Genomic DNA, 15,030 nt, shown 5'->3' on the forward strand with positions numbered 1-15,030 from the left:
ACACTGTCTCACTCACACAATGGCCACACTGCTTACACCTTTTGTTTATTATTGTCCATGAACTATTATACAAACCTGAATTCTATTGTCTCCCCAGACGCTGAATCAGTCAGATTTATTATCACTGACATATGTAGCGAAATTTGTTGTTTTGCAGCAGAAATACAGTGCAATATGTAAAATATGCTATAAATTCTAATAAGAAATGCACAGTATTAATAAAAGATAAATATGTAGTGCAAAAAGAGAGTGAAAATACTAAGGTACAGTGGTGTTCGTAGTTCATTGTCCGTTCTGAAATATGGTGCTGGAGGATAAGAAGCTGTTCCTAAAATGTTAGGTGTTTGTCTTCAGGCTCGTGTATCTTCTCTCTGTAACAATGAAAAGGGTGCATTCCTGGGTGGTGAGGGTTCTTAATGATCGATGCTGCTTTTTTGAGGTATTGCCTTTTGAAGATACGATGCTGGTGAAATGCAAAGTATTTCTAGCATTCACTGTTTTTATTTCATGTGCAGACTTTGCTTTTTGAATGACCGGATGAGGGAGGATGAAGAGCTTTGACCTGACCTGCTGGTTTCAAGACTGCTTAGATCTGCACACCTCATATAACAGGGCTGAATTTCAGATTAGATGGTAACGATAGATTGAGAGATATAAGGAGTCGCAAGATTACAGATTATGGTGGTGTACCTATCTACTGCTGCTTTTGGTTTACAGTGCCTCATGGATGCATGGCTTTGAGCTGCCGGATTTGTTCTGATTCTATCCCATTTAGCATGATAATAATGCTACATAACACAAGCATAAGGTGTTTTTTTTTGTATGAAAACCGGAACTTGTCTCCACACAGAGTATGAAGTGATCATTCTGGCCAGTGTTGTCATGGTTCACCCACTATTTGCCACAGACCCTGTGAAAAAGTTATGTCCTTCCAAGCTCACTTTAATGAATGGATAGACTAATGACAGTAGGGGAACAGAATCTCGCCTTTCCATCTTGCAATGCCCATTTAAAAAATGCTTTCACAGTTTAAAATAGTTTATAGGTATCCCCCAACCTGATGGCATGAATATCGATTTCTCCTTCCAGCAAGCAAAACCACCCCCTACGTCCTCTATTCCCCACTCTGATATTTTACTTCTCCTCACCTACCGATCACTCCCCCCTGGGTCCTTTCCTCCTTCCCATTCTCCTATGGTCCACTCTCCTCTCCTATCAGATTCTTTCTTCTCCAGCCTTTCCCACCCACCTGGCTTCACCTATCATCTTCCAGCTAGCCCCTTTTCTCTGCCCCTGGCATCTTCCCCCCCTTCCTTCTCGGTCCTGAAGAAGGATCTTTACCTGAAACATCGACCGTTTATTCTTTTCCATAGATGCTGTCTGACCTGCTGAGTTCCTCCAGCATATTGTGTGTGGTGCTTAAAATACCTTAGTACAATCTACCATGCAAAAGTTAACCACAAATTGTTCTGTGTTAAGGAAAGTATGTATACTTACAGAAAATTTTGCTTTCATTGTAATGTTTATTGTAGGCAGATGGTCCATGTGATGTCGTATTGAATCTGTAAGTAAAAATACTCCACAATCTAGCATTATGAGTATTGTCCAGATACACAGGTGACTCAAGACAGGAACCAAGAATCTTGCCATGCTGCTTAGTTCCATTTTGGATAAACATAGTGCTGGGATTCTAATGAAGCTTTTATTCTCTTTTTTAGTTAGTTGGCACAAATGCGGTTTTCCTGCTTCTTTCTGCTTTTCATCAAATTTCAGGAATTGATTTGTAATAAATACATTTTCAAACTTGATATCAGTTAAAAATTTTCTGATGTAGAACCAGGTGAATGACAGAACCAGCAAAAGACAAATGAGAGCTATTGAATGTTTACAAACTCTGGAAAATGAGCTTAACATTGAAATGATGTTCTTAGCCTGGATCTCTAAGTTTATTGTAGTTTCATTGAGCTTTATTCTTATAGCATCATCATTAACTGTTGAATAAATCTTAAGATCATTTGAAAAATGTACAATAATGGTTCCTAATGGTTTATATTTGCCGATCCATTCCAAGGCTTCTTTGTACTTTGACAAAAGATATCTGATGGATGATAGCATTCCAACCAAGAAACAATTTAAGTTATCTACTAATTCCATTAAATTGTGAAAGCTATTTTTGGCACAGTTAAAGAGCACTATGCTGGTACCAGCTGTTATCAGGGCATTGCGGCCTTTCTTGGTTCCACATGAAATAAGGAATATCAGGACAAAGCATCTGAAATACTTGGAAAGAAACAGAGCTCCAGGAATAACCACAGAAAGGGTTCCAAACACTGCTAGGGCCACTGAGAGATTGCACTCTAGTTTCTGCAGGCAAATATAAACAATTCCACTAGCTCCTATGCCTAACACAAGACAAAGTGAGATCAGGTACAGAATGTTCTTCAAACCAGATTTCCTTTCTGATGCATACACTTCAAAGAGATCTCCAAAAAACTGAGCAGCCATCTTGAGAACAGCCATTTTATTGATGAGGGATATTGTTCCTGCAATGGAAAAATTGAGATCAAATAAAATATCAAGAAATTAAGTATCAATTAAAAAGCACAGCTGAATGTATTAATATCTTGTCAAGGGGTGTGATAACTTAGCATAAAAAACAGCAGAAATACAAAGACATTCTCCCCAGCTTGCATTCAGCTACCAGTTAGTTGAAAGAGGATTTTTGAATTAACATGCAGGGAAAGGGTATGTATTTTTTGTGTTCATCCTTTCATAATGAGTTATTACCAAAAACACTAGCAATGGAATAAAAGTAGTGATTGCAATAAATATAACCAATACTTAGATGTAAAGTCAATGGCTACTTTATTAGTTACCTCCTGTACATAATGAAGTGGCCACTAAATGTATGCGCACGGTTTTCTGCTGCTGAATCCCATTCAAGGTTCAATGTGTTGTGTGTTCAAAGTTGTTCTTCTGCACACCACTGTTGTAATGTATAGTTGTGTGAGCTACTGTTACCTTTCAGTCAGCTTGAACAAGTCTGGCCATTCTCCTCTGATATCTCTCTTTAACAAGGCATTTTTGCCTACAGAGCTGCCACTCGCTGGATGTCTTCTTGTTTTTCACACCATTCTCTGTAATGTCTAGGAGGAAATCCCAGGAGAAAAGCAGCTTCTGAGATGCTCAAACCACCCTGTCTGGCACTAACAATCATTCCACAAAGTCACTTAGATCACATTTCTTCCCCATTGTGATGTTTGGTTTAAACAACAGCTGAAGCTCTTCACCATGCTTTTATGTATTGAGTTGCTGCCACATGACTGGCTGATTAGATATTTGCATTAAAAAGCAGGTGTACAGATGGCCACCAAGTGTAAAAAAACACAACAATCTTGAGCCTTGGATTAATCATCCCACTCCCAGGTGATTGCTACAGAACTTCCTTAAAACAGTGAGTTCAGCTACTCTGCCCATGGACCTTCTCCATTATAAGGTCAGTGTGCTGAAGCTTGTTGGTGACACAACACCATTCATTTCCATTGGCAATGCCTTGGTAAGTGAAGCACTCACTTTAGCGTGCACAGACTATGCCAACATTTAGTGAAAGTCTGACAAATGTCAATAAATAACTAAACTGCATAGAGTCATGCTAGCCTGCTCCTTTTTATATTTAATGGTATTACTATAATCTTGTTTCCTTTCATCAACATTCAAGGAATTACTGAAAAATGGAAATCTAACTGGACCAGCTGCATCAGTATGATACTCCACAGACTTCCCAGGATCTGCAAGATCAGGTTTGGGATATCCATGGATGAGTGTAGCTCTAGCAACACCCTAGAAGGTCATACTGGGACAAATTAGATCAGTTTCTTTGAAAATCATTCATTACCATGAGCAAGCACTTCCTTCTTCACTTATATTCACCAAAATATGTAGATATTGCCTATAAATTACATAAAGACAAACTCTCTCACAGAATCTCTCTTACAGTCTCTTACAGAACCTTAAAATCCATAACTGTTAACATCCAGAATGTAAAAGTCATCATAAGATTGCACAGGAAAACCACCATCAACAGGTGTCCTTCCATCTTATGCATGGTCATGATCATGGCCAGTCTAAAATTGGACAGGCCATATGCAGTTCCCATTTCCTAAACTTACTTTCAGAGATGCTTATAAATTGTACCAATGGGATAAATAGCCTTGGATTTTGAGGAAGGCATCGTATTTTAAATTTACAAATGTTCAGTTGAAGAAACTCAACAAGTAGAGCAGCATTCCTGGAATAAAAGGAATTGCAGCATTTCAAGGCAAAACATCCATATTTTCTTTCCTTTCACAGACCCTGCAGATTATTCGTTGTTCCACATTCCAGCATCTGCAGTTGCTAGTGTCTAAATAGTTTTGAAATTGATGAGCTGTTTTATACTTTGGATTAAGAATTGCTTGAGGTAAGTTGAATTCATGCATTTCAATTTGAGGGAAACAGGAAACAGAGATGAACATCGCAATCAGATCACTAGTCCTAACACAGTTACAAAAGCCATCTTGTAGTTATGATGGAGCAGGTTGACTAGCATGCAGAATAGAGCATCAGCAAACCTAACATCCATTGATAATATGATTAATCCAGGAAAGCATTAAGGAACATCACAACAAATGAACGATGCTATTGAACTGGAGAAATTAGGGAAGGAGCAGAGGCCATATAGCTGAATGCGCAATCGACAAAGTGGAACAATTAAAATTAGGGATATATGAAAGGCCAGAATTGGAAAAGAAGAGGAACCCAGCAGGGTTTGAGATTTAGATGTGAATGGATTTCTGACTGCAAATTATTGGCCTTCATCTTTCAGAAATGATAGGTAATTGTGCCATTGATTTCTTGGATTGAATTTGTGCAGAGTTTCAGCAGGTTTCTGAATTGATGTATTAGTGTTCAACAATGAAATGTACTGTAACTTATTGACTGCCTGTTCGGCCGTGGCGTTTAGGGCAGGAACGAAGGTCCTCCATCCCTTAGGGTACTTCATCATGTCAGTAGCTTTCTTATGGTTTTCACTACTGTCAGTCATGCAAGTCCCAGGTGAAGAGTCAGGAGTACCGTCACACTCAGATGTCAAAGGATTCTTCATTGCTGTTTCCGTAGGGTCACCCATGCCAAACAGGTCAAAGGGTAGAGGCCAGACTAAGAGTGGTCCACTGGTCCTCCAGGTTCTGGGTTCAGCTCGGGGATAACAACCCTGACTTGTAAAACAAAACTGTTATGGAAACAGCAATGAAGATTCCTTCTACATCTCAGTGCAATGGTATTCCTGAGTCTCCACCTGGGACTTGCATGACGGTCAGTAGTGAAAACTGAGTAGAAGCTATTGACACAATGAAGGAAGTCCCAAACACCACCAGAGTTGGATGGCCTTCATTGCTGCCCTAAATGCCAGCAGCAGAACGAGCAGTGGAGAAATGGGGGGGAGGGGGCAGGGAACATCAACAGTTGAAACCAAATCATCAGGTTTACTGATGACAGAACGGTGGTTGGCCTCATCAACAACGACGACTAGATTGTGTACAGGGAGGAGGTAGAGGGCTAGTAGAATGGCGTAAACACAACAACTTGAGTTTCAATGTGGACAACACCAAAGAGATAGATGGATCGTGGACTTTAGGAAGGTGCAAGCTGACCGCTCCTCACTGCACATACATGACTCCTCCGTGTAGAGAGTTAAGAGCACCAACTTTTGGGGAGTGCGCATAACGGACAATCTCACCTGGTTGGTCCCTCAACATTACCTTTTTGGTCAAGAAAACACAGTAGTGTCTTCACTTCCTAAGAATTTTGAGGAAAATGACGCTTCCTTCCCCCACCAATCCCGATTTTAACCAACTTTTTACAGGAGCACCTCAAGAGTGTCCTGTCCAGCTGTATCACTGTATGCTATGAGAAATGCAAGGGATCTGACAGAAAGACCTTACCAAGGATTGCGAGGACTGCTGGGAGGATCATCAGGGTCTCTTTTCCTCCCATGAGAGATATTTATTTATCAGTAATGCTGTGTATGCAGGGCCCTTAGCGTTGTCAATGATCCCTCCCATCCATCCAAAAATCTCTTTGACTCCCCCCCCCCACCCCAAATCCCACCACCATCAGGCGGGAGGTACCGTAATTATCATGAGAACTGTTAGGAAGGGAAACAGCTTCTTCCCCCAGGTCATAAGACTACTAAACTCCTTGCCACCACATAAGAGATTCATCATGTATGATCATATTGTCTCATCATGTATGAAGTACCAGGAGCTTTATACTGTTTACATTTTAACTTATATAATATATGCACCTTATTATTTGTTAATTTATTTTTGGTTATATTACTTTATGTGTTATGTGTGAGTTATATGAATTATGTTGTGCACCTTGGTCCAGAGGGCCACTGTTTCATTTAGTGGTATACATGTGTCTGTTGAATGACTATAAACTGAAATTTATCTTGAACTTGAGAGGGTGTGGAGGAGATTTACCAGGATGCTGCCTGGCCTAGAGAGCATGGCCTATAAAGATCGGTCCAGCAAGCTAGGACTTCTCTCTTTGGAGCATAGGGGGATGAGAGGTAACTTGATAGAGATGTACAAAATGCTAAGAAGTGAATAGCCAGAGTCTTTTTCCAGGGTGGAAATAGCTAATTAAAGGGGGCGTAATTTTATCATGGAGTAATGTTCTATGTTCTGTGTTCTAAGTAGGTTATTGGTTCAGTCATTATTTTCCATAATCTCATCTTTCCCTATTTCTTCAACCTCTTTCAACTCTACGGGCACCCAGTCCTCTTTCATCTGTTGATTGACCTTATTCAAGCCTCTCTTGCATCACTAATTTTAGTCACCCTACTCATGATGACAATGCCCACCCCCAACCTCTGGAATGAATTCTATGAATCACAACTCTTTCCTTCTTTAAGTAACATAAAATCAAGCTTTGGATAATTTATCCAATATTTCCTTATTTAGCTTGGCATCAATTTTTGTTTCATAAGGTAAAGGATTTTTCCTATGATAAGGGGAAGTTGTTGATTTTGTTGCTCAATTTCCTTTGCTTAACAGAGCAATTCAAGCTGCTTGCAAGATCTCTCTGAGAAAAGTAAATTAGTCATACCAATTTGTTCACCACAGACATTTAATAAAATTGCTTAAATTGTTTTTACTTCTGCTTTTTCCTTGTTTGTCTTTTTTTTTCCTTGACCTGTTTCCTTTTAAGGCCTTAGCGATATTGGATTAAAACTAGCAAGCCATCAGCTGATCTTCATATGTAGTCTTACTCCATCAATGTGAATCAATCAGTAACTGAGGTAACCAACAAGAACACAGGATCATGAGTAAATATGAAAACTTTTTTGCCTTTCTCTGAGGCTACTTTTTAATACTAGAGCATATTAGAGATTGTTCCCAATATGTACCACATGAAAGCTACCCTTGAGGCCATCAGGTGAATCATTCAACTTTAAAGCCAGTTTCCTTTTAATTTTTCACCTATCTTCACCTTTATTGGTAACCTATGACTTTTAATTTTTCATGCTATCCTGAAAATTGCTACATGTATTTTTGTTGGGGAAGAAATAGCATTGTGTGTTCCTCTAGCACTATGAAAGTATCAAAAGGAAAATGAACTTCAATTGTGAGATTCACAGGCTTCCTCGTAAAAGGCTCCTGGTATAAATCTGTATTAAAACTGACATTGGCATTCCCTGTTAATGTACAGCAAGTTCTTGCTGTTGGCACAATGAAACATAGCAGGTGTGATTTTTGCAGACAGATTTTAAAGGGATATTCCACAATTTTTTGACATGAAACCTGTATAAGTGCAATACTTTACTCAGTGTAGATTTTGGTGAGAAAGGGGATGATTTCACCATTCCATCATTTAACGGTTTAGTTTAGTCTCACTTTGATTTTCTTAGCATGTACCAAGCCTGTATCAGCAACTGATTAGCAGTGCCCATGAGATAATCAACTAGAACTGGTTAGTTACTGTCACCCACCTCACAACTTGCAGAATCTGGGAATAGAAAACTGTGGGTCCCACGAAAGCATGGTATCTTTCATCATATCGCAGAGTGTGGATATTGATGGGTGATAAGTGATGATGAGTGATCTATAATAGGCGAGGAACTACGGTGAGATAAGGACAGAAGTATAGCATTATATTTAAAGCAAATGGAAAACGATTTTAAAATGTCTTGTTTTTTTGACTCCATGAATTAATCTGATGGTGAGTCTACATTAATCTGACTGGTGAGATGGCAAACCAACAATAAAAACATTAATCAAATTCATGTATATTTAGTGAGTCATGTTAACATTATTTCTGAGGTACACATGGATCTGATGTGGTCATCCTCTTCTGTTATTAATGCTCTCTAACCTGTAAGTATTGATGGTCTCATATGTATTACCATGAGATGCAGCTAGATTGGAATAGAAACATAGAAACATAGAAACATAGAATGCAAGTCTTGAAACACTTCATGGAGATACAATCAATGTATATACACTATCTTATGTATTTGCATTTATTGTGTTTTTTTGTTATTGTGTTTTTTTGTGCTGCATTGGATCTGAAGTAACAATTATTTCATTCTCCTTACAATTGTATACAGGAAATGACATTAAGCAAACTTGAATCTTGGAAGTTGTATTTGTTCTCTCTGGCAGCTTGGCCCACATATTCACCACCCTCTGTGTGAAAAACATACCCATCAGATCTCCTTTAAGTTTCTCCCTTTCTACTTTAAACCTATGGCCACTAGTTCTAGACTCCCCTGACTTGGGAAAAGAGATTCTGACTATTTATTCTATGCATGACTAACATAATTTTATAAACCTTTATAAATTGAACTTTCAGTCTCCTACATTGCAGTGGGATTAAACCCAGTCTGATCAATATGTTCTGCAGGCAATATTCTGCTGAATCTCTTCTGCACTCTCCTTTGCTACCATATTCTTCTTATAGTGTGACAACCAAAAATATACACAAAAATCTAAATGCAGTCTAAGCAATGTTTCATAGAGCTGCAACATACTGTGATGAAAGAGGGTTACAAAAGTACACCTAGAATAAGATGTTAACTGTCCTGTCCCAGTGGGATCAACAGTTGATCTGCCACCTGTCTTCAGGAGAGAGAGATAAGTAAGACAATGGAGCAGCATTTGGAAATGTTAATGAAGAGACGAGAGAGTTTAACGGAAGGACACACTGGTCTGAATATTGTCAAGACCGGCTCCTTTTGAACCCTGAACTGTTTGAAGTGTGATGGACAGGCGATACCCCAGCAGGGGGATAAAAAGGGACAGGTTCGCTAAGGCAATTGACACACGACTCCACGAGGTAACGAGACTCTGAAAGCGGTGTGCCGCCCCCCCCCCACTATTTGGTGGGAGTTGTTGGAGGTCTGATCGTGGGACCAGCCATAGACGCACAGGGTAGAAAGGTACAGATCGGCGGGAACCTGGTGTGTGTGTCCACCCTTGCCTGGGTGCTGGGTTCACCGCAGAAGAACGATCGTATCTGGAACGGAGGGGTCACAGTCGATTACCTCAGAAGACATTACCAAGGACTCGTCCGAAAGCTAACTGCGAGGAATATCGAAGGTCTGTGTGGAATCCGTTTTGAATATTCATTCGCTTTCGCTCTCTCTCCTTTTCCCCGCCCAACGGCACAACAGTGATTACTGCGAACTGAACTAAACTCAATTGAACTGAACTTTGTGTCACTTGAAACTGGTCATTTACCCCTAGACTGCGATAGAGCTTGATTGATCCTATTATCCTAGTTCTGTGTACATGTGTGTTTATTCATTGCTAACCTGTTGCATTTATATCCTTACTATTAGAGTACTGTGTTGCTTATTTCTTTAATAAAACTTTCTTAGTTCCAGTAATCCAGACTCCAACTAAGTGGTCCATTTCTGCTGGTTTGGCAAACTAGTTACGGGGTATGTAACAATACCATCCCAACTATTATGCTCTATATCTCAGTCTACGAAGGTAAGCATATCAGATGTCTTCTTCACAACCCCTATCTACCTTTGTTTTCATTTTCAGCAAGATATGAATGGGCTCAGCCTGTTAGATCATGGGCAAATTCATCCCCACCATTGGTAACATCTACACGAGTAGATGCCTCAAGAAGGCAACATCCATCATCGAAGATCTCCACATCACCACATTTTAGAACGGCAACTTCCTTTCAATCATTTGGTCTTGAACCAACCTGCACAACCCTAGTCACTACAGTATAGCAACACTATAATTACTTTGCCTCCAAGAGCATTACTACCTTGTCATGGTCTGGAGCTTGTATGCTTCAATGACTTAGAGAGCTATGTTGGCTGGAGTCAGGGCTTTATGCTTTGGATTTTGATAGGGTCACCCATGGCAAATAAGTCAAAGGCCAGACTGAGAGTGGTCCATTGGTCCTCACGTTGGGTGTACAGCTCAGGCTAACATTCCTGACTAGTAAAACAAAATCGTTATGGAAACAATTCTTTCTACATCTGAGTGCAATGATATTCCTGGGTTTCCACCTGGGACTTTCAAGACTGACAGTAGTGAAAACCAAGAGGAAACTACTGACACGATGAAGGAAGCCCTGAAAACCCTCAGAGATGAAGGACCTTCATTGCTGCTCTAAATGGCAGCGAAGTAACAGGCAGTCTCCTCCTCCTCCATGACTACTTTGACCACTTTGCATTAAATGGACCTTTTTTGTCAAAGTTGTATATAATTTATGCTTTTCTTGTGAATGTTGTCTGATTCTATGTGACTGTGGTGCTGTTGCAAGTAATATTTTCATTGCACCTTGCATACATGAACTTGCACATATGACAATAAACCCAACTTTGACTTTGACGTACATACTTTCACCAATATTTTCTCTTACATCGGCATTCCTAAGATCCTTGCCATTAACACCCTGGTAGAATTTGAGCAAAGTGTATTACCTCATACTTGTCTGGATTAAATTCCATCTCCCACTGCTCCACTGTTCCAGTTGATCTACATCCAACATTCACCATCTATTAGTTCAACAATTTTATTGTTGTCTGCAGATTTACTAATCAGACCACCTACAGTATATTCAATCCAAGTCACTTACGTTTCTCAAACAAAAGTTCCACATTCAATCCTTAATGTACATTTGTTATATTTGTCAGAAATAAACACCAATCCACCACAATGCTCTACCTTCTACCAGCCAGTCAACTTTGGATCCAGTTTGCGAACATATTGAATCACAAACCCGTGTGGCTTAACCTTCTGGATCAGTCTGCCATGCGGAATATTGTCAAACACCTTACTGAAATCCTTGTAAACTGCCTCTGCCACTTTGCTGTCATCAATTTTCTTAGCTATCTCCTCAAAAAACTCGATCAAAATACTCACTAGCAAATGACATAAGGAGCAATACTGAAATTACAACTCTTGAGATCCTGTTTTTCAACTTCCTATTTGACTCACTAAATCCCTTTTGTTATTCACTTTCTGCCTTTGTTTAAACCAACATGAACATCAACCTCTGGTTGCTCACCCTGCCCTTTTAGAATGGTCTCCATCCATTCGGAGACATCCCGGAATCTTTCTCACAGACATGAAAACATTTATCTGTCTCTTCGACTATCAAGTACCTCTTTGCTGCTTTGTCCTACCTTGCTCTTTCACTGCTTTTCCCTGCCCTGTTAATAGCAGAGTCAATCATTATGTCACTGATTTGACTACTGCAGTTGTCCTTGACAGAAGTTCCTAAGTGGTATATCTGTTGGAAAACATTTCCACCATAGTTTGTGTAGGTAATGTTGGGAAGTAAACAAAGTCTGACAGGAAGGAACACAGAGAAAATAAATAGATTTTTAAACAAAAGCCAATATATGCTGGAGTTTCTTCATCACAATTGGTCATTGGGGTTGACACTAAAAAGATATTTATAAAAGATTTATAAATAAGAAAAAATTAAGAAGCTAATTTGAGTGTGGTATATTCACACTTCAATGACCTCCACTCTATCCTTAAGACTTCCCGATTACAAATGGTACAATCACAATACTACACAAAAATATTCAGCTTTTCATCTACCAGAATCAAAAACTTGTGTCCTGAAAATATTTTGTTTAGTTTATTTTCATTGGAGTACATAGAAGTATGTTTTTAACATAACATTATTAACATAACATAACATTAACATAACAGCATCACATTATTACACACTTAATCTCCTACGATTTACACTACTTACAAACAATAGTTTCAAAGCATAGCCCAGTCATCTCTATCCAGAACACGCTCAAGCCCACGTGGAGCTCATCAGCCCCAGCGGCTGTATTTCATTAGGAGTTTGAGGAGGTTTGGTATGTCATCAAAACACTTGCAAATTTCTAAGATGTACTGTGGAGAGCATTCTAAATGGCTGCATCAGTGTCTGGTATGGGGGTGAAGGTGGGGGGGGGGCTTTACTGTACAGGATCAAGTAAACTGCAGAGAGTTGTTAAATTAGTCAGCTCCATCATGGACACTAGCCTCCATAGTATCCAGGACATCTTCAAGGAGCATGCTTCAAAAAGGCAGCGTCCATCATTAAGGACCCCAATCACTCAGCACATGCCTTCTTCTCATTGCTACTATTCAGAAGGGAGCACAGAAGACTGAAGGCACACACTCAGCGATTCAGGAACAGAGCTCTTCCCCTATGCCATCGATTTCCGAAACCATGAACACTACCTTATTACATTTTTTTTCTATTTTTGCCCCACTTATTTAATTAAACTATATTTAAATTTACTGTAATACGCATTTTCTTTTTCTATTATTATGTATTGCATTTGTACTACCGCCCCAAAGTTAACAAATTTCACAACATATGCAGGTGATATTAAACCTGAGTCTGATCTCTGACTGGATTCCATGTGATCTTTCTTCAGGGACACCCAGGTTATACATCAAAGTATGGTTGTGTGTGAGAGCCAGACAGTGTTTGAATTGGTCATAAAGTGGCTGGTAAAATATTTACTCAGTTTAAACACCTCAGATCCACTTTCATTCCCTCCTTTAAAACACTGATGAATATCTTCTAATTGACTTGATTTATCTATTTAAACAAATGCATTGCAGACAATGGTGAATTATAGTAATAACTAAGTATGCTGAAATTATGAATAATATTTGTAAACATTGATTTTTAGAAAGAAGCAATGTAATACAAGAAATTCTTAACAGATAGAGAGTCAATTAAGTGGAACAAGATAGCATGCAATCCTCTTGTAAACCAATAATCACTGACTTCCAATAAACACTTAGTTGTCTGGAAACACTAGGGAAAATTGTTTGACTACAAAATACTTTGAAAAACATGTTTAGACAGTAAAAAAACACATAATTGTGGAGACAATTTAGCCTGGAAAAGCTGAAGAAAAATAAAAAGAATTCTGAAGATATCGTAAGTGATATTTGACAATTCAAATCATTATAAAATACTCACTTCTACAGATGTCTAGATGTAATCGCTGCTCAATGTTCAAAAAAGTAGAGTGCACTGCATCAGTTGAGTGAATCTTGTATAGGTCTAGCCTTCTGAGTCTGATGTATTAGACCTGAACCATGGTAGAAATGATGTTGATTATCAGGTGATCGCAAAATTAACTGGACTAAAGGAAATCAATGAGCTTTCATTGTGACTAACAGCAATGCAATATTGTGGAACTGAAAACTCTATCAGAGGAGGTTGTGTTTCTAAGCCATCATAATTTTAAACAGGAGGTGTCAACCTAAAACTGCTTCCCAAGAAAATTATAAGTTCATTTTTCTCCTTGGATGAAGTACTACTTTTATGTTTTGTTTCCTGTGGTCATGGTAATCATGTCACGGTATGACATCAACAAAGGGGAACAGACTGAAAGCAGATAAAATGGCTTGCATCTGTCACATGGAAGAACTGAAAGGCAAAAGAAAGTTTTCAATAAAATTACAAGACTATGTAGATGAGATTAAGAAGTATGAAACCTATTTTAGAGATAGAAGGATCCTATTTTGAAACAGGCCAGCTGATTGTAAAGTTGAATGTGCTCTTCTGGGATAATTAAACAAGGTTACCATAGATATTTCCAATAATGGCTGGCTGAAGTATTGCTTGTGAGATATTCCCTTTCTATCATACTATATCATACTATATTTCTGATAGTCAGATGTTTATTTTCAGTACTTTTCTCCTCCAGCTGGATGCGTTTGAAAGCAGTGCTTTACTATATTTTCAACTATAAAAAGGAATTTGTATGCACCGGGGGATCATAATGACGGTGTTCTAAATCCACAACCCTTGTGACATTGTGTATCACCAGAGTTGTTCTCAACTTGCATGACAATTGTCCTTATGATGTGGTTTTCTTGACTTCAATTACTAACAAAGTATTAGCAAAAACCAGAAATGCACAGACAAACAAGTATGTAGAAAACCCACAATGATTGCAAAAGTTAATCCACTTTGTTGTGAAAGACATCAGAGGAACAAATTCAAACTACAGAGGAATAAACACCATCTTTTCTGTTAGGTCTGCTCACCCAAGAAGATAATCCTTTACATGAATAGATATTTCTCAAAAAATATTTGGATTACAACATTGTTCATATGCCAATCTATATATTTAGTGAATTTCTGAGGACCTAGAGCTGAATTATATATTTAAAGAAATTGCACATTTCACCCTACAAGCCAGATGTTCACTGACATGACAGGAAAATTGATTGAAGAATGCAATTTTTTCAATACAGTTACCTGAGAAGAAAACAAGAGTTTGGCAGCATTTTATACCCAAATGTTAGACCATAAGACATAGGAGCAGAATTAGGCCATTCAGCCCATTGGCCATTCAATTATGGCTGATCCCAGATCCACTCAACCTCATACACCTGTGCCTTCTCACCATATCCTTTGATGCCCTGACCGATCAGGAAACTATCAACTTCCACCTTAAAAATACCCACAGACGGT

General features: G+C 38.8%; 1 protein-coding gene across 1 annotated transcript; it reads right to left on the reverse strand.

Moving 5' to 3' along the window:
* Positions 1-1,718: 1,718 nt before the first annotated feature.
* Positions 1,719-13,606, reverse strand: LOC134342935 (dendritic cell-specific transmembrane protein-like). The gene is made up of 3 exons (XM_063041686.1): positions 13,525-13,606; positions 1,913-2,543; positions 1,719-1,755 (listed from the first exon to the last, which is right to left on the reverse strand). The coding sequence occupies exons 2-3, from the start codon at positions 2,518-2,520 to the stop codon at positions 1,719-1,721; spliced, it is 645 nt and encodes a 214-aa protein (XP_062897756.1). The 5' UTR covers positions 2,521-2,543; positions 13,525-13,606.
* Positions 13,607-15,030: the final 1,424 nt, after the last annotated feature.

The sequence above is a fragment of the Mobula hypostoma genome, chromosome 1 (assembly GCF_963921235.1).
Source record: "Mobula hypostoma chromosome 1, sMobHyp1.1, whole genome shotgun sequence".
Taxonomy (NCBI): domain Eukaryota; kingdom Metazoa; phylum Chordata; class Chondrichthyes; order Myliobatiformes; family Myliobatidae; genus Mobula; species Mobula hypostoma.